Source organism: Tursiops truncatus, chromosome 20 (assembly GCF_011762595.2).
Source record: "Tursiops truncatus isolate mTurTru1 chromosome 20, mTurTru1.mat.Y, whole genome shotgun sequence".
In the NCBI taxonomy this organism is placed as follows: Eukaryota; Metazoa; Chordata; class Mammalia; order Artiodactyla; family Delphinidae; genus Tursiops; species Tursiops truncatus.
In genome coordinates this window covers 43,862,320-43,881,974 of record NC_047053.1, presented here as the reverse complement: position 1 = coordinate 43,881,974, position 19,655 = coordinate 43,862,320, and the positions used below count along the sequence as shown (strand labels likewise).

Genomic DNA, 19,655 nt, shown 5'->3' with positions numbered 1-19,655 from the left:
AGAAGGCCCTACCTAAATCCAGCAAACATCAAGTCTACGAGGCCAGCTACCATCTCAGGAAGACTAGGGCCCCTCCTCACTGCCCAAGAGTTACCAGTGAAAGCTCTTAACTAAATGCTTAATTTCAGACCGACCTGGAAAGCTGCTTTCATTGCCGTCAGCCGATCTCCCATGGCTCCTGTGGAGGGCTTGTAGGCCTCATAATTGCTCATTACATTGTTGTTACTTCCTCGGTCCTAAAAAATCAACACACTCATGAGGATGGAAGAGTAAGTAGGAAAGCCCACTGCCACAGACTGGGCCTCAATATACTGAAAACTGAAGTGGGAGCTGAAATGGGAATGGGAAATTTTTAGAAAGTTATGCTTTGTGAGAAAAGAGGCACGGTAATGAATCATTTAAAAATGCTTATGCCTTTCAACCCAATAATTCTATTTCTGGGAACTAACCAGAATGGTCAGACATGAGGTCAGATTATGCCCAAAGCTGATCACTTGGTATTATTTACAGACACAAATATAAACATGTTTATGTAATTATATAAAAATTACGTTAAGGCTGAAAAGGCCACAAGGCAGTACAGCACATACATGACTGCTCAGCCTCCAAGTCCAGACCCTAAAGAGTCTGAAACCTCAGCTTCAGTGCTCAGCACAGTGTGACCTCGGGTGCCTCCGTTTTATCATCTGTACTTACTCTGAGTGGCTGTGGAGACTGAGCTAACGTGTGGCTGCCCGGGCTGGCCCTGGCACATATTCAGTTCTCACTACCATCTATCTGCATGACCCACATCGTCATCATCACTGTAACATGGGGACAGATTTTGTATGTAACAAAGACACCAAGTTAACTGTGATGATGCAGAAATGGAGACTGGCAGCTTTCTTCCTTGGCTTAAGAAAGTGACAGGAAACAAAGTTAAGAAAGCCAGTCAGGGGGAGCTTCTGTTACTGTTCTGTGAGAAAAGCTAGCTCTCATATCTCTGGTTCGATTTCCCAGAATGTAGGAATCATTCCTGAGTTTAGTTACAAGCTGTAGCTGGAGTTTACAGAGTGACCCTCGGCTCTAGGCCAGTGCTGGAGGGCTGGTGGACAGACTGCTGGGCCCCACCTCCAGAGCTGGATTCACCAGGTCTAGGGTGGGGCACGAGTTTGCATGTGCTACTGGTCCAGGGACCACAGTTTAAGAACCACTGCTAATCTAAACTGGTATCCTGAGCACGCCTAGTCAGTCAAGGACACACAGGTGCTTCTTCAATAGAAAGTCACGTTAAGAGGCTCTCAGACAAGAATAATCCTAACATCCAGGACTCACCGTGTTCTCAGAGCCGAGGCCAGGCCGCTCCCTATAGCCTAGGCCTCCTCCACCAATGTTCAGCTTTTTCCCTTTCCCTCCTTTGAAGCGGGATTTCCGAAACCAGGCATTCTGCATTGAACACAATTCAAGGTTAAGACATGGGAGGAAGAGGCGCCCAGAGGAACGGGACGAGATCAAAAAGGAAACTAAATGGGAAGAACTTTTTGTTTCATCTTTTGCAAATGTATCTGTAGCAAAGGAGGAACTGTTCACAGGCACCACAGATTAGCTGCTTTTTGGTAGCTTCATCCGTCATATTTGTCAGGAGCCTTATCTAAGGCTTCCTTTTACTGCTCCTTCCTTCCTTCAGGGGCTCCAGGAAGGGAAGTGATTAAGATACACCTCAGATGCAGAGCTGTTACTCTGGCCATTTCTAACTTCCTTGAGGAAAATGAATTTATTCTCTATTTCTCAGACAATCTATATATAACATCTCTGGGGGTGGTTAGAGCTTTATCTGACAATCACATTACACTCAAAAAGTACCTGAGGGCTTCCCTGGTGGCGCAGTGGTTAAGAATCCGCCTGCCAATGCAGGGAACACGGGTTCAAGCCCTGGTCCAGGAAAATCCCACATGCCGCGGAGCAACTAAGTCCAAGTGCCACAACTACTGAGCCTGCGCCCTAGAGCCCGTGAGCCACAACTACTGAGGCCCGCGCGCCTAGAGCCCGTGCTCCACAACAGAGAAGCCACTGCAATGAGAAGCCCACGCACTGCAACGAGGAGTAGCCCCTGTTCACTGCAGCTAGAAAAAGCTCGCACACAGCAACGAAGACCAAACGCAGCCAAAAATAAAATAAATTTATCAAAAAAAAAAAAGTACTTGAAAGGTAGGGCAGGCTGGGCAAGGTGCTAATCAGGGAAGCTGATCAGTCTGAGAGCAGAGAAAGCCTGAGGCACAATGAGATGTAGGAAAATGCCACAGACAAAATACATCTTGTATTTAATTCAGGACTGGCTCTCCGCGAAAGGAAAGGAAACATTATTCTACTCTCCCCTGCAATGCAGGTCCTTTACTCCCAGGTCTGGAAGCACAGGCAGTACCACAGTACAACTGCATTATGGGTGAACAGTTCTGTAGGCTGGCCTATGAATTTGAAAAACACATAAGTCTCTACTATCAGTCTCTACAAATCCATTTGTAATTTGGGGACTGTGTGTATTAAGACAACTCAAGGTTGAATTCAGTAGAATGCCTCACTCAGTTTTAAATGGGTAAGCAGTGTAGTCAAAGGTCTGAGATCTAGGTCTGAGAAGTAGTGAAATACATTTTTTTTTTTAAAGACATCATACATTTTTAGCCCCCCAAAGAAAAAACTTTGGGGAAAAGGGCAGTGAGGAGACTAGTAGCTTTCTTTGATATTAGATTTGCTCACAAGTGTGACATGGGGCAAAAGCAGAGAGAAATGTCACAGGGACAGATTTTAGCACAAAGGAATAGCTGTTCAACATAAATGTTGCTGAAAAGAGAGGATGAGAGGACAGGCCAGATGAGTTTTAATGTCCTACAACACCAACCTACACTTCACAAGTGCTGCCTGCCCAGCTTTGCTGTCATGTTTCTATGTTATCTGCCTCTGGCATATTGAAATTTTTTCGCTTAGTTTTACAACCTGGAGCAACCTGAAGTGTGTCCAGCCCCTCACCTGCATGGCCAGATCTAGGAGTTCCTTGGAAACATGCTGATTGGCTCCTTCCAAGTTCCGGACAAGGTCACCGGCAAAATTGCTATCCTTGGGTGTCAGCAAGGTATAGGCCACGCCTTTCTCACCCGCTCGTCCTGTTCGGCCAATCCTATGCGTATGGGTATCAATATCTCGTGCCACATCGTAGTTAATGACAGTCTTAATTGAAGGAATGTCCAGACCACGGGCTGAAACAAAAAACAAAATTCTTTTATTCTTTATCAGGAGCCAAAACACCAAAGTGTCCCCAAATGCTAACCTAAGAACCCACATTCCTCTTATCTAAGCAAAGTACATGATTTGGTGTGCTGAGATACAGGCATGTAAGCTGCCCTTCTAGAACAAATGCCACTATCGTAGATTCTATGATGCTGGGTCAACTTAGTGTGTAAGGGACATCTATCTTCTACTATCAATAACCTGCCGTGGCCTCACTCTTGCACCAGAAATATGTAAAAAAAAAAAAAAAAAAAAAAGTAAAACCAACATCAAATGTGTCCTGAAGCTGAGAAGTGATCTCCTTTCTGCGAGAAAATACCAGTTTTTAAGGGTAGCTATTAAAACTCAGCAGAACAAACTCAAAAATCACACTTCAAAACTTTTTCTGATCTTGAGTGAAGTATGCCAAACTAAATAATCAATGTAAGGTATGTACTATATTCAGACACACAACAGGGGCATAGCCCACGATGTGACTGTGTAAACAATTTCTTCCCCAAGTGTCTTCCAACTGCAGGGATTCTTTTTTTCAGAGGAACATTAAATGAAAAGTGGTGGGCTTCCCTGGTGGCGCAGTGGTTGAGGGTCCACCTGCCAACGCAGGGGACGCGGGTTCGCGCCCCGGTCTGGGAGGATCCCACGTGCCGCAGAGCGGCTGGGCCCATGAGCCATGGCCGCTGAGCCTGTGCGTCCAGAACCTGTGCTCCGCGGCGGGAGGGGCCACAGCAGTGAGGGGCCCACGTACCACAAAAAAAAAAAAAAAAAAAAAAAAAAAGTGGTACCCAGAGCTCCAGACTGTAATCACGGTGCTCTGAACTGCTGCACCACGGGGTGTGGCCAGCCAGGCCAGCAGAGTGCCTTCAATCAGCCTCCTCAGATATTAAAGGTCTTATATAGCAAGACAGAGCACCCTTATAGCATGGTTACTGGGGAAATTCATACCCTACCTGCAACATCTGTGGCCACGAGGACTGGGATGTCCTTTTTCTTAAAGTCTGAAATAACCTTGTTTCTTTCACTCTGATCCATGTCACCATGGAGCAGGCCAAGACTATGACCCTCCTGTTTAAGGTTATTGGCTAGCTCTTCAGCATTGGCTTTTTTAGTAACAAACAGGAGGACACTTCCTGAAGAGGTAAACTCCACTAGACGCCGGGTGAGCCAGTTCCATTTACTAGGCCCAGAATGCAGAATCTCCACAATCTGAGTCACATCTTCATTTGCCTGAAAAGAAATAAATGAAAAAGATAATTGCGACATTTGTGCCACAGGGCACGTGAATTAGGACCAGCCATCACATTTTCTACCTGCATCTGGAAGAACCTTGAATAATCCCTCTTCTCCTTGGGCCTTTCTTCAGCAAGTCAAGTGTAGCTCAAATTTTACATCCCTTAGCAAATCACAGTGCTCTCCACCTCCCCTGACGTGTACATATACCTAATGATCTGTAAGCCCCAGTACTTTGCTCAATACTTCTCTATATGCCTATTCAGATTATTCCCAATAGAGTAAGCTCCTTTTCTGTCCTTCCCACTTACTGTTCCTAGTACAATTCATACATGCAAATAGAAGGCACTTAGTGATGAAAAGCAGACAATGTCAAAAAGCTAACTGCACAGAACTTTAATAAATATACCAAGCAAACTAAGGAATTCTCAAAGCAGCCTTAATTGATTTCCAAATCACAATTCAGAGAAATTTTCCACATAGGACATATTTATAGGTAAGGAAAAAAAAACCCTTAACTCATTTTCACCAGGCCTTTCAAATCTCCCCACTCCACGCTGTGCAGGCCTACTCCCACAATCACTTATGATGTCAGTTCCATCCTAACTGACCAGTAGTCTTTCGGGCAAAACCTGCTTTTACCCCAAAAAAATATTTTTTAAAAAAAACCTTTTATTCTGGAAAAAACTTTAACATTCAAAAAGAGTAAAATGAACAAAATCAACTCCCATGTATCCATCACCAAGCTTCAACAATTACTAACATTTTGCCAATCACGTTTCACCTATTTCCCCCAACCCTGGTGTTTTTAAAGCAAATTTGAAACATGTTGCCTCATCTGTAAACGCATAATATTTTTTTCTCAATAGTGAGAAATTAATTCCATGTCACCATAGTAAGAGAAATAATCCACTGGGATCCTATCCAGCCCTGCTTAGGGTTACCTCTCCAATATCCCCCTGCACCACACGAATAGGGTCAATCAGGATGTCTCTGGCCAGTTTTTCAATCTTTTTCCGAAAAGTTGCACTGAATAAGAGAGCTAAAAGGTAAAGTAAATTCTGTTAAAGAAACAATATGACTTCTTTTCTGAATACCCACTAAGCTTCCCACTGACACTGCTTAGTTTTTAAAAAAGTAAACCCACCTGAACTTTAAATTTAGTTTAAAAATTAATTCACTAAGAAAAAAAAAAACTTGCCCTTATTCTAACTTTATGCATTTTCAGTTAAGACGGGTCGTCAGCATGGTTCAGAAAAAGGCTCTTGACTTCAAATCAGCATATCTGCACTGTGTATTGCCTCTAGCCAGTGATAAAACTTTATGAATTGGGGCAAGTAATTTAATCCTCAGCCTTGGTTTCATCATCTATAAAAATGAGCAAGTTCTATCTAATGATCTCTAAGGTCCTGTCACCATCATTATCTTCCCCTTTATGGTTCCTCACTAGAACACACATGATCATTTTTGCTGCCATAGCTGTGAGTGCTTATAAAATAAATAGGTGTTTATTCTGAGTACAAACATGGCTTAATGAAACTGCTTCATACGTACTCTGTCTGTCGGGACGGACATGACTTGCTATGGATCGCACCTGGTACTCTGGAAGAAGTAGAACAGTAAAATTAGTATCATACCTCTGTATGACAGTTTGGGATGCCTGGGAAAAGTCATTTTAGTAAAAATCTTCACATGAGACATTATAAGAATTAAGGAAATTCTGGAACTCCTAGACCTATCACTCAGTATGAAACTCAGAAACACTTACCCCAGCACCATTGGCTGGGCCCAGGGATGATCCAATCCATAAAGATAGCTATTTAGAATTTTCACACAGCTGGTTAAGTCAAGGAGGACCGGAAAGCAAAAGGCCTTGAATGATATGACATCCACCTACCTAAGAACACAGACCTTGACCTTCACAAAGGCATATGAATAAAAATAAAGCCTAGAGATGATATTTCCCTTATATTCACAGGTACTTTCAAATGTCCTCAACCCAGTTAAGCCTAACATACTTTTCCTGAAAAAACTCCTAAAAATAGTTAATGTCTTAGCAATATCTCTATGGTCTAATCCTATCCAGGAGTATTTTTAGCTTCTCTCGTGCAGAGAAAAAATTAAGTCTAGAAAGATATGGAAAAAACTAGTATCATGAGGACGGGGACAGAAGAAACTGGTATTCAAGGCATACCAAATCCCATGTCAAACATTCGATCTGCTTCATCAAATACAAGGTAAGAGACTCTTTGAAGGTTGGTAGCTTTCTTCTTCACATGATCAATAAGTCGACCCTATGAGATCCAGAAAATGAATAGTAAGCATAGTCATCCCAGTGTCTGCTGGACACTGGTTCCAGGATCACCCACACTCACCTCCCACGAGGACGCTCAAGTCCCTTAAACAAAATGAAGGAGTATTTGCACATACAACCTACACACACCCTCCTGTATCCTTTAAACCATCTCTACTTATAATACCTAACGCAACGTAAATGCTACGTAAATAGTTGCCAGCACGCAGCAAATTCAAGTTTTGCTTTTTTGGAATTTTTTTCCCCTGAATATTTTCAATCCTTGGTTGGTGAAACTCACAGGGAAACCTGCCGATGTGGAGGGCCGATGGTATAAAGGCATTTACAAGAACTTTCTAGAGTTCCACTCCTGGGAAAAGTGCTAATACTCCAGTCTTAGACCGTAATAGACACTAGTCTGACAGCCTCAGACTTTACGCACTACAGAGCCCAAAAGAACAGAAAATCTGAAAACTCAACAGGATTCTTCCTTTACATTAATTTTGATTTAAATTGTGGAAAGATGGTCAGAACTATTTTTTGTGAGGCATTCTGAAATTACCTAAGTTAAAGCCTTATTAATGGGTTTTAATGTTTAAACTACAATCTTCTAGGCAGTTCTGACCATACCCTGAACAACTTTCTGATTCTTGGTGCTCTCAGTAAGCATCGATCCCTTTTCTAGGAGAGCATAAGAAAAACTGTTTGCTATAGAGGGGAATTCACAGCAGAGAGAATCTTATTGGACTGCTATTTTAGGCTAGCAATCAAAATTAAACCAAAGCCACCAGCTGTCATTGCATCAGAGTATTCTTAACCCTGCTTTACCACATTTTAGGGGAAATGCCCTCCAACAACTAACCATTTTTCTTCATACCAAGAGAGGCTGATATTTAAACCCAAGACATACTTACTGGTGTACAGACAACAATCTCTGCCCCTTCCTGAAGGGCCTTGGCCTGCTCCCACATGCTCCCTCCTCCATACACGGCTACTGATCGGAGATTATACGCTTTCCCAAACCGCTTGCATTCTGCGTGGATCTACAAAGTTGACATAATGACGTATTAACAAACTGTGACAACAGACACCTCTGTCATAACCCAAAAGGGAGCTATGAAAAACACACAGAATGCGATATCAATAGAAAATCAAAAGCCAGAAAATGCTTTAAAAACACAATTTTACTTATAAAGTAAATGAACAGAGTACCATTATCATATCTTAACAGGCTATCTAAAATCTTGTTGTGATTATTCTTTTTCACGTCTCTTCCCGACCCTGTTACTGCCCTTCTACCAGACAGAATGAATTAACCCAGGAGGAAAACTTATAATACAGTTCCCATATTAATTTGGTTATACAGAAAATCTGTAACACATAATATTTTCCAGAAGTTTCCTGGTAGCACAACAATGTGAATGTACTTAATGCCACTTAACAGTACATTTAAAAATGGCTAGAATAGTAAATTTTGTGTATTTCACTACAATTAAAAAAAAAGGTTCCTGGTAATTCTACCCATTTGACTGGCTAGTCCCTTATCAGGTAACAATATGGAGGGGGGCTTCTACACAAAGCACATACCTGCTGACAAAGCTCCCTAGTAGGACACACAATCACTGCAATTGGTCCATCACCCGGTTCCAATTCTTTCTGGTCCATTATATGAATCAACATGGGCCAGATAAAGGCCGCAGTTTTCCCACTGCCTGTTTTGGCAATACCAATCATGTCTCTACCACTTAATGCCACAGGTACACCCTAGAGAAAAAGAAAAAAAAAAAAAAATCCACTCCAAACTTTCAATTTTAAAGATGTGCTGAAGGAAATTCTGTGGAACGGTAAATGACTATTAATGACATTTATTTCCAATGGAACAAAAATGTCCTGGGCTACGCATACTGGCTATGGAATAACAAGAAATACCTGGAATTTCCATTAACTTCTTGATCTGTAGGAAATATTATCATTGCTAAAATTTTTAAAAATTTGTCCCCCTTGTGAAGGTAGACTGTCTCATCCACATACTGAACTGCGTAGAAATGAATAAAATCCATATATAAATGAGAAACAGAAGCTATTACCTTCAGTTATGAGAATTTTCAGGCCATGGACAAAGGAATCCTCATAATCGACAGTGCTAAACTTCTCCATGCACAAATTTTATTTTGTTCAGTCTAGGCCTAATGAACTATTTTCTTCAGATCATATTTTCAAGACATTTATCAGACACAAAAGAACATTTCCCAGCCCCTTAGCAACTTTTTTAAAAAATAGGTTAAGTAGATTTATTAATATAGGTTGCTTGTGAAAGACACAAGTGGGCAGGCAAGAGGGCTCTGCCCCAAGAACTAAGCAGACATTTTTATAATCAAAGGAAAAGTGCGGAGGAGGAGAAGACCACCTCATGTCCTAGGTCACAGGCCAGTTCCTAGGACAGGCTGCCAAGTGAGGGTCCTTCCTTGGCTTTGCACAGGAAAGAATTCAAGAGCCAGCCATAGTAAAGTGAAAGCAGTTTATTTAGAAAGACACACATTCCATAGACAGAATGCAGTCAACCTGAGAAGGTGAGAACAGCCAGCAACTTCTTAAGAGTGGTAAAAAAATTCACTTTTGCTCTTTAATTTTTAAACGTTTCAAAAATTCTATCCATGTCAATACAGTTCTAAACTTTCATTGCTTTGACTTGTTAAAAAAAAAAAAAGTCACAATGTCATTCTACTTCATTTTTCTTTCAATATGTTTTACTTACCTGGCACTGTATTGGAGTGGGCTGTGTGTACTCAGATTTCCGAATCTGGTGCATAAGTTGCTCATCAAACCCAAAATGAGCAAAACTACTTCCTGGTCTAGGAGGTGCAGCACCAGAAACCTAGAGATAAAGACAACTTGCAGGAATGACTTGTACTTCAAAACAAACAGCATTAGAAGTTCAAGAATATTTGCCTGTATCTACCTAGCATTTAGTTGGGAGTATGAAGAAGTGAAAATATAAGTCTGTAGCTAAGAGCCTACACTGTTTGAAAAGGTAAAATTCAAATAATAACAGGTCTAAAACCGCATATAAAAAACTCCAAGATAAATATTCCTGAGATAATAGTCATATCATTTTAAATGATTAAGGGCCTAGAAATCTCTTAAATCAAAATCAATTTTCTCATAAGAAATAAAAAGATGTTCAGTAAATTGGAAAAAGCCATTAATATACTTCTTCCATTTGCATAACTATTAACCAGGTGGTAGAAAAAATAAAATTTACTCTTGAAATAAAGAGTGCAAATGAGCTCCAAATTCAGACACGTCTATACCCACTAGTTACAAAGATATTGTCTACTGTCTCCAATTTCAGTGATGCCTGAAGAGCTAACATCCCGCTTAGTGATGATCCAGACACTGCCAAACGTTGTTTGAACTGCACCCAGGTGAAGAACTGGGCTCCACCTCCATCAAGGTTTCTCAGGTGATGCTGATATTTCCAACCAGGATTTCACTTAAAGGTTTTTTGAAGGGGTACTTCTTGGAAAACAGACAAGTACATACGTGTACACACACACACACACACTCCCACACACCTACCCTCAGAAAACACAAGTTCAAACATCATGTAGCAACTGGTAAGGCCAGAAAGTTGTCCACACAAGAGCATACATCACTGTATTATCTGTGTGTTTCACTTAACATCTAGCAGCACCCTAAACAATGTGGTCAGTGTGCAACCCAAAGCTTTGTAGTGGACAATTTAAACCATTATTCTGATATTAGTACATGCATATTTTTTAAAGTTGTTAATTTCTTCTTCTAATTAAAAATGCATGCTGTATATAGTTTGAGAAGCAAGTGTATCTTAATTTCGAAATAGTCTAAAACTTCCAATATTGTCCACATCTATTAATCTTGTCTCCTCTTCCTGAAGATGGGAACCCCTTGTCTTCATCTCTAGCCCACCCAACGCAGTTCTTAGCACACTGTTCTCACTGCAGAAATACTTGCTGATTAGTTTTAAGGTCACATGACCTATTGTTCCAACACAACACACAAAGTTGACTGAACACATACATATAGTATTCATGTGTATCACATGAAAGAATGAATAATCCTATCCTAAAACAGCTATAAGACTAAAACAACAAAATCAAGACACAAGAGCCCAAGGGATCTAATTATTACTTTATCAAAGATAGCTCAGGGACTATTAGAAAAGAAGTTCAAGATTATTTCAGTTTGGATAAGCAGTAATACTAACCCTGCACTAATTAACATTAATATGAATATTTGCCTTAATGGCTGACTTACCCGAAGATTGAGCTTATGCCGGAGATCTATTAGCTGCTGTGGGGTGAGGTTGGTTATCTCTTCATGTTCATTGTAAAAATTTTTTTCAAATGGTGGATAGTCAATCTGCAGGTCCAATTATTCAAAGTTAGTCTAGAATTCAAGAGTCAATCCTGTAAGTTTGATTTTAATGCAAAATAACCTTTCACAAATATTATACAAGTAAAGCCATAACCAGCTAGAGAGAACAAAGGAATTCATTTATTCATGACACAAATCCCGAAAGTACAGCCAGTACTTTTTCTTGTTCCTGTTTTCAATATAAACACCGACCTATTTCCTAAAGAGACTCTTAGGACACCTCAGGTTTGAACAGCCTTGATGCAGACTAGGGAATCTCTAATGCCAAAAAGGACTCAGATATTCCATCATATAACATTTAAATATGTTTTGCAGTAAGCTGTTCACCTAGATCTCGGCATTTAAAAACATTTCTAATATTTCCTTTGGGGAGAGCTCTACCTTTAGAGGGAGTTCCATTCTTTTTAAAAACATGGAACTGTTTACATAACTTTTAAGAAATGTATGGCCAAGCATTTCCAGTTCCAAAGAGGGAAGAAGTCATTTCTGCTAATCTTTCATAGCTTACTGTACTAAGAATACAAAACACTAGCATATTTACCACATGTGAATCTGGCTAAATGATTCTCTTTCTGACATGATATGTCTACAATAAACTTATTCTTTAAGGAGAACTTATGCCTTTCACAGGTGGTCAAAAATTTCATAACTCGAGATACAGCCTAAAATTAATTATCTTTCTATGGTACTATCAACAAAAAGAAAGAATTTAGTTTTATTATTAACAGGACCTTTGGTTATGCTCCCCACAATGCTGCACTAAGCCCTTTTCTTCAGTTCTCTTCTCTTACCAGAACAGAAGGTCCATGAGGGCAAGAATTTTTGTCTTTGTTCACAAAAATTTACAAATATGTAAATTTTTTACACACACACATTTTTTTTTTAACCCAGAAGAGAGGAAAAAAAAAAGAAGAATGTGAAGAAAGGGGTATCCTTTCTTCATATCTGGTCTCTCCTGGCAGACTTCTCATATTAAGACAACTGTGGGATACCCCAGGCAGGATAATGAAGTTTGACCACTTTGTCAAATATCTCAAATATTTTATTAAATGAATATTTCAAATATTTGAGCTTTTCCTTATTAGCTTTTCACTCTTTATCATGCATGCATCCTCCTAGATCAGTTTCAGATATTTAACTTGCCACATGTAAAAATGCCAACTCCTTATGTGGTAACAGCTGTGCCAAAGGAAACATTTAAAAAGCTGAATATAACCCATACTCCAGTCTAGACCAGTAGTTCTCAAACTTTTTAGTCTCATGTACCCTTTACACTTAACAGAAACACAATGAGCTTTTGTTTATGTAGGTTAAATCTACTGATATTTACTGTATTAAACTTAAAACAGACAAATTTTAAAATTCATGTTAAAGTAACAACAAACCCGGGAACCTACCTCAACATAATAAAGGCCATATATGACAAACCCACAGCCAACATTGTTCTCAATGGTGAAAAACGGAAACCATTTCCTCTAAGATCAGGAACAAGACAAGGTTGCCCACACTCACCACTATTATTCAACATAGTTTTGGAAGTTTTAGCCACAGCAATCAGAGAAGAAAAAGAAATAAAAGGAATCCAAATCAGAAAAGAAGAAGTAAAACTGCCACTGTTTGCAGATGACATGATACTATACATAGAGAATCCTAAAGATGCCACCAGAAAACTACTAGAGCTAATCAATGAATTTGGTTGAGTAGCAGGATACAAAATTTAATGCACAAAAATCTCTTGCAGTCCTATACACTAACGATGAAAAATCTGAAAGAGAAATTAAGGAAACACTCCCATTTACCTTTGCAACAAAAAGAATAAAATACCTAGGAAAAAACCTACCTAGGGAGACAAAAGACCTGTATGCAGAAAGCTAAGACACTGATGAAAGAAATTAATGATGACACAAACAGATGGAGAGATATACTATGTTCCTGGATTGGAAGAATCAACATTGTGAAAATGACTATACTACCCAAAGCAATCTACAGATTCAATGCAATCCCTATCAAACTACCAATGGCATTTTTCACAGAATTAGAACAAAAAATTGCACTATTTGTATGGGAACACAAAAGACCCCGAGTAGCCAAAACAATCTTGAGAAAGAAAAACGGAGCTGGAGGAATCAGGCTGACTTCAGACTACACTACAAACCTACAGTAATCAAGACAGTATGGTACTGGCACAAAAACAGAAATATAGATCAATGGTACAGGATAGAAAGCCCAGAGATAAACCCATGCACATATGGTCACTTTATCTTTGATAAAGGAGGCAAGAGGATACAATGGAGAAAAGACAGCCTCTTCAATAAGTGGTGCAGGGAAAACTGGACAGCTACACGTAAAAGAATGAAACTAGAACACTCCCTAACACCATACACAAAAATAAACTCAAAATGGATTAAAGACTTAAATGTAAGGGCAGACACTATAAAACTCTTAGAGGAAAACACAGGGAGAACACTCTATGACATAAATCACAGTAAGATCCTTTTTTGACCCACCTCCTAGAGAAAGGGAAATAAAAACAAAAACAAATGGGACCTAAAGAAACTTAAAAGCTTTTGCACAGCAAAGGAAACCATAAAAAAGATGAAAAGGGACTTCCCTGGTGGCACAGTGAAGAATCTGCCTGCCAATGCAGAGGACACGGGTTCGAGCTCTGGTCCAGGAAGATTCCCACATGCTGCGGAGCAACTAAGCCCGTGCACTGCAAATGAGCCTGTGCTCTAGAGCCCACAACTACTGAAGCCCGCGTGCCTAGAGCCCATGTTCCGCAACAAGAGAAGCCACTACAATGAGAAGCCGCACACAGCAAAGAAGAGTAGCCCCCACTGGCCACAACTAGAGAAAGCCCGCGCACAGCAATGAAGACCCAACACAGCCAAAAATAATAAATAAATAAATAAATTTATTTTAAAAAGATGAAAAGACAACCCGCAGAATGGGAGAAAATATTTGCAAATGAAGCAACGGACAAAGGGTTAATCTCCAAAATTTACAAGCAGCTCAATATCAAAAAAACAAACAACCCAATCCAAAAATGGGCAGAAGACCTAAATAGACATCTCTCCAAAGAAGATATACAGATTGCCAACAAACACATAAAAGGATGCTCAGCATCACTAATCATTAGGGAAATGCAAATCAAAACTACAATGACGTATATCTCCTCACACCAGTCAGAATGGCCACCATGAAAAAATCTACAAACAATAAATGCTGGAGAGGGTGTGGAAAAAAGGGAACCCTCTTGCACTGTTGGTGGGAATGTAAACTGATGCAGCCACTATGGAGAACAGTATGGAGGTTCCTTACAAAACTAAATATAGAACTACCATATGACCCAGCAATCCCACTACTGGGCATATACCCTGAGATAACCATAATTCAAAAAGAGTCATGTACCACAATGTTCACTGCAGCTCTATTTACAATAGCCAGGACATGGAAGCAACCTAAGTGTCCATCAACAGATGAATGGATAAAGAAGATGTGGCATATATATATACAATGGAATATTACTCAGCCATAAAAAGGAACGAAATTGAGTTATTTGTAGTGAGGTGGATGGACCTAGGGTCTGTCATACAGAGTGAAGTAAGTCAGAAAGAGAAAAATAAATACCATATGCTAACACATATATATGGAATCTAAAAAAAGAAATGGTTCTAATGAACCTAGGGGCAGGACAGAAATAAAGACACAGACACAGAGAATGGACCTGAAGACAAGGGGAGGGGGAAGGGTAAGCTGGAACGAAGTGAGAGAGTAGCACTGACAATATATACACTACCAAATGTAAAATAGATAGCTAGTGGGAAGCAGCCACATAGCACAGGGAGATCAGCTAGGTGCTCTGCGACCACCTAGAGGGGTGGGATAGGGAGGGTGGGAGGGAGATGCAAGAGGGAGTGGGATATGGGAATATATGTATGCATATAGCTGATTCACTTTGTTATACAGCAGAAACTAACACAACACTGTAAAGCAACTGTACTCCAATTAAGATGTTAAAAAAACCCCACAACAAACCCATCACACTTTAACATAAATGCTTTAATAAAAGTAACTTTTTTTTATAACTTTCCTTTACATTTTTGCAAATCATTCTAATGTCTAAGAAAATATTTCCTACTGCAAACTGTTGCAACGTTGTTTTGATTAAAGCCAAGGAAATCTGTCCTCACAAAGATATGTAGTTGGAAAAGGGACAGGAGTATTTATTAATAATCTTTTCAGATGCTTGTGGACTTTAACTCTTCTTCAATACTACACTAAACCTTGACAAATGGACATTTCTTAAAGATTATTTTCATTGTGTAATCTGAAACTGTATCAACCAACTTTTACATTCTGTTACATTACAATTCATCGGTCTATCACGCACTTTGAATGGAGCCTTTACTCACGCATGATTTTGTAACATCGTGTATTGGCCATTTGAAAACAATGGTTCACTGAAATGGTCTGCAGATCATCCAAAACATTTCATTATATAATTAAAAAACTACATATATCATGGTTGATTATCAACAGACTTTAAGTATTAGAAAGCTATCAAGCTCACCATGGTGAATATGTTTCCCAAATTCTAATTTTTGCTTGAAAGCTTGATTTTCTACCATTGGCAATAGACACTTGTTTTCCTTGAAGTGTCATTCATTTTCTCAAGTGAAAATGGTGTTCCATGAAAAAAAAGCATCTAGCTTAGCTCACAACTCGAACACCTAAGTGCCTTTCCTTGAGACAACTGTCATATTTTGGCATGCAATAGAAATGATTTGCCCTTCCCATTTTGTCACAGGATAAAAAGACATGTTAACATAAAGGTCAAGATTTAATAAATATTTTTTACTGTTTCATCAAGGATACTGTTAAGTGAAACTGGTTTGTATTTGTTTTGGGTTTTTTTGGGGGGAGCGGTGTGTGACTGTGATGATCTGGCAGGGAGAAGCAACTGGTGCTACTGTCCTGATTCATGTTAATGCATCAGCATTGCTTTTAGTCATTGGTGCAAATGCTGACACAGTGAAAAAGGTAAATGATCTCAGCATTACTATGAAAATTCTTTTGACTTTGTAGACTCTGTGAAAAGATCCTTCTAGGACTCCTTGGACCACACTTTGAGAACCACTGCTCCAGATCTAGAATCACTGTATGCAAGGTCTAGTCTGATATTTAACCTGGATGAAATACTGATTTCCCCCCCCACCGCAAGTGAGTACACTGATATCCTCATTTCCTTTTCCTGATTTAAGGGCCATGTAATTCCTGGTTCCACTTTGAAGGAACAACCCCTCATCTGTTCCAGATCTAGGAGAAATACTAAAGATTTACAGCAATTAAAAAGCAAATGCAGGGGCTTCCCTGGTGGCGCAGTGGTTGAGAATCCACCTGCCAATGCAGGGGACACACATTCGAGCCCTGGTCCGGGAAGATCCCACATGCCGCAGAGTAACTAAGCCCGTGCGCCACCACTACTGAGCCTGTGCCCTAGAGCTCGTGAGCCATAACTACTGAGCCTGTGTGCCACAACTACTGAAGCCCACGCGCCTAGGGCCCATGCTCTGCAACAAGAGAAGCTACAGCAATGGGAAGCCCATGCACCACAACGAAGAGTAGCCCCCGCTCTCCACAACTAGAGAAAGCCCGCAAACAGCAACGAAGACCCAACACAGCCAAAAATAAATAAAATAAATTTATTTTAAAAATAAATAATAAATTTAAAAAATAATTAATTCATTAATTTTTAGAAAAGCAAATGCAGGCCCACGGACCCACTGTGAGATGAAGATGGTAAGTGATGGTGCAGAAAACAAGTACAATTGCTTGAAAAAAACTGAATGTGAGCAAGTGACTCAGCTGTACCTTCAACAGTATAGGCTACAAAGTCTCAACCACTCAGTCACCTTCTGACTCAACCATTTGGTAAAGATGACAAGAGTCCAAAGAAATAGTCTCATGACATAATAAGGAGTACAAATCAGGATATTGGGAAAACCTAAATATTAAAGCTAAAGAAAACTATCAGCTTGAAAGAAGAGTCAAATTCAGCAAGAAACACCATACCTCTGAATGATCAATGGGAGGAAGAGGATCAATGATTTTTTTGGAAGGTGCAATTGGATTTCCATCACTATCATATTCCAAATTATCCTCCTCTTCCTCCTGAACCACGCCAGCAGTTGGATTCTCTGCCATGTACCGAAAATAAGCTTCCTGCAGGAAAGCACAAGAACATAATCATACCCAAGTATAAATGAGAACATTTCTGCTCCTGTAATTAGTGCATACAGTGTACAGATAACTGCACAGTTTAAATACCTACCAAGACTCTTACTAGCAATGATTCCTTTAACAATAGCAGTATTCAGAGGGACAATCAGAGGAAATGAATGAGACGGTTACTACCATAAAATGATTTAGCTTGCTTAAAAGAAGACATATATCTGTCTGTTCCACAGCCTTCCTCGGGTGGGGTGCCCAGAGCTGTGGAACACATGCTGTGGCTTTACCAATCCAAGTTTGGAAGGTGACACTGATTAGAAGGGTCACAAACCTGGGAAAGGCTCACTCTGGTTCCCTTCTCACCATCCCACAACTGAATGGGGAAAAAAAAATACTAACGAATAAAAACCCTAAAGGACAGTCATTTAATTAATGTTCCATCTTGAAACACAAGAATCACAAACAGAACTCTTAGAAACAGGTAGAGGTTAGATGTTGCTAGAGTCCATCCGTAGATCCCACTCTACTCTACTCCTTGACTTATCAGAAGAAACATTAATTTTGGATTAAAAAAATCAAGTTGAATAAAGCTCATATTTGCTTTTGATATCATAGTTGATCAAAAATTCCATCTTCAACATGGGGGAAAGTCACATGAATCTTTATATTACCAACTGGTCACACACGCAGAAAAGCAGCAAGTCAAATGACATTCCCTCCTGAACGTCAGGAATGGCCATTTCAGTGAAGGCAAGCTCTAGCTTGTCCCCAGTACAGACTTTGTGGGGTAAAAGTAAAAGAAATACTGCATAGGAACTCACTTGGTCATCTTCCTCTTCAATGTCATCTCGAATACCCCTGGAAAAACAAGCGGAGAAACAAACTTCCCTGCAAATGTTCCACATACCCAGCTCCATACTTATAGCACATTAGTGTTGAATTCCATACAGCACAGGAACTCTCAACACTAACAATAACAAAGCAGCAATAAGCACACTGTAAACTATCCATCCATCATACACGTCTGGTTTCACTCTGTAAGCCACAGTTTGCATTTCTTTTGAATGGGATGATATGGTACCCCTAGAAACATCAAATACTAACAAGAACATAGGGAGTAAAAACTTTTGAAGAGAGATACCCAAGGACCCCAGGCTTGTCAACCCCATACAACAAACACAGTACAGTGTTTAATATAAAGCATTTTATATTAAAAAAAAAAAAAACCTGCATTTGGTACATGCTAAAAAGACTGTCACAACTTTCTTAATGTGCCCCAGAGTTTCTAGCCCTGGAGTAACTACGTTCAGCCAAAATCCTTGGGGACAGAGAGAAAAACTACATCAACTCTTTTTAAAATTTGGGACTAAAACTCCCAAACAGTTCACATGGAGAAGCGGACCATCGCCACTTGCATCTCTCAGGAGCTGTGGACAGTATGGTTGCTTAGTTCCCATAAGCATCTCTTTTTAATCAGACTTTCTTCCTAACCTAGTGCACTTGGTATCCCTAAGGCAAGCAGCACCGCCAGTGAAGGGCAGCTGGAAGAGGATGCAGCACACAGTAAACGCCAAAGAGAGGGCTGAACCTCCATATGGCACAGGAACCTTGGGGAGGGCCTGAGCACTGACTGCCAAGTAGAGGTAAAAGTCCAACCATGCCTCCCTGTACTTGGTAAAAAAGCCTTAAGAAGAGTATATTCAGCAAGGGGACGAGGAGAATTCTCTTTCCTAGAAAATAAAGTATTTCAAGTTCTGACTAGTGGCTAAAGCATGTCACCCCTTAAATAAATTTTTATTATTTATTAAAAATATACACAGTTTTTTGTGTACAATCACCATTACTTCTTAAAATCAATCACACAGGCATAAGTCTATTTTATATCAGTTATGGGACAAGACTGAAAAATGAACCCAAACTTTAGTAATGATGCTCTCTCGATTCTCTCTGTAACTCATTCTTGTGTTTACTAAAAACTATTTATAGTTGAATACCAAAAAGAATGCTTTTTAATTACTATAAGAAATATTATTCAAGATACAGAAATAACTTTAAGTCATTTGTGTATTTTAATTTTTCTCTATAAACTTTGGGGGTATAGGCTTTGCAATACTGTAGCAATTTTTATGTAACTTTTGAGGGAGAAGAAAACAACTTACTTTACGTTTTTTCTTTCCTTGTCCTTTTCTTCAAGCCTCTTCATGTCTCTAGCCGCTTGATCCTA

The 19,655-nt window shown here is 39.7% G+C and overlaps 1 protein-coding gene across 5 annotated transcripts in view; it reads right to left on the bottom strand.

The window, feature by feature from the left end:
* The window catches only part of DDX42 (DEAD-box helicase 42), a 49,195-nt gene that overhangs the window by 1,956 nt on the left and 27,584 nt on the right, over window positions 1–19,655 (bottom strand). For 4 of the 5 annotated variants that reach the window (XM_019944294.3, XM_019944295.3, XM_019944293.3 and 1 more), the window contains 14 exons: window positions 19,591–19,652; window positions 18,253–18,289; window positions 17,273–17,422; window positions 11,078–11,182; window positions 9,537–9,656; window positions 8,369–8,545; window positions 7,696–7,824; window positions 6,683–6,782; window positions 6,043–6,090; window positions 5,433–5,530; window positions 4,209–4,485; window positions 3,004–3,230; window positions 1,315–1,425; window positions 135–236 (listed from right to left, as the gene is read on the bottom strand). In XM_019944294.3, coding sequence (XP_019799853.1) covers window positions 135–236; window positions 1,315–1,425; window positions 3,004–3,230; window positions 4,209–4,485; window positions 5,433–5,530; window positions 6,043–6,090; window positions 6,683–6,782; window positions 7,696–7,824; window positions 8,369–8,545; window positions 9,537–9,656; window positions 11,078–11,182; window positions 17,273–17,422; window positions 18,253–18,289; window positions 19,591–19,652 — 1,743 coding nt within the window. The remainder of the gene's footprint in view (window positions 1–134; window positions 237–1,314; window positions 1,426–3,003; window positions 3,231–4,208; window positions 4,486–5,432; window positions 5,531–6,042; window positions 6,091–6,682; window positions 6,783–7,695; window positions 7,825–8,368; window positions 8,546–9,536; window positions 9,657–11,077; window positions 11,183–17,272; window positions 17,423–18,252; window positions 18,290–19,590; window positions 19,653–19,655) is intronic. The other variant, XM_019944297.2, reaches the window with a different exon arrangement.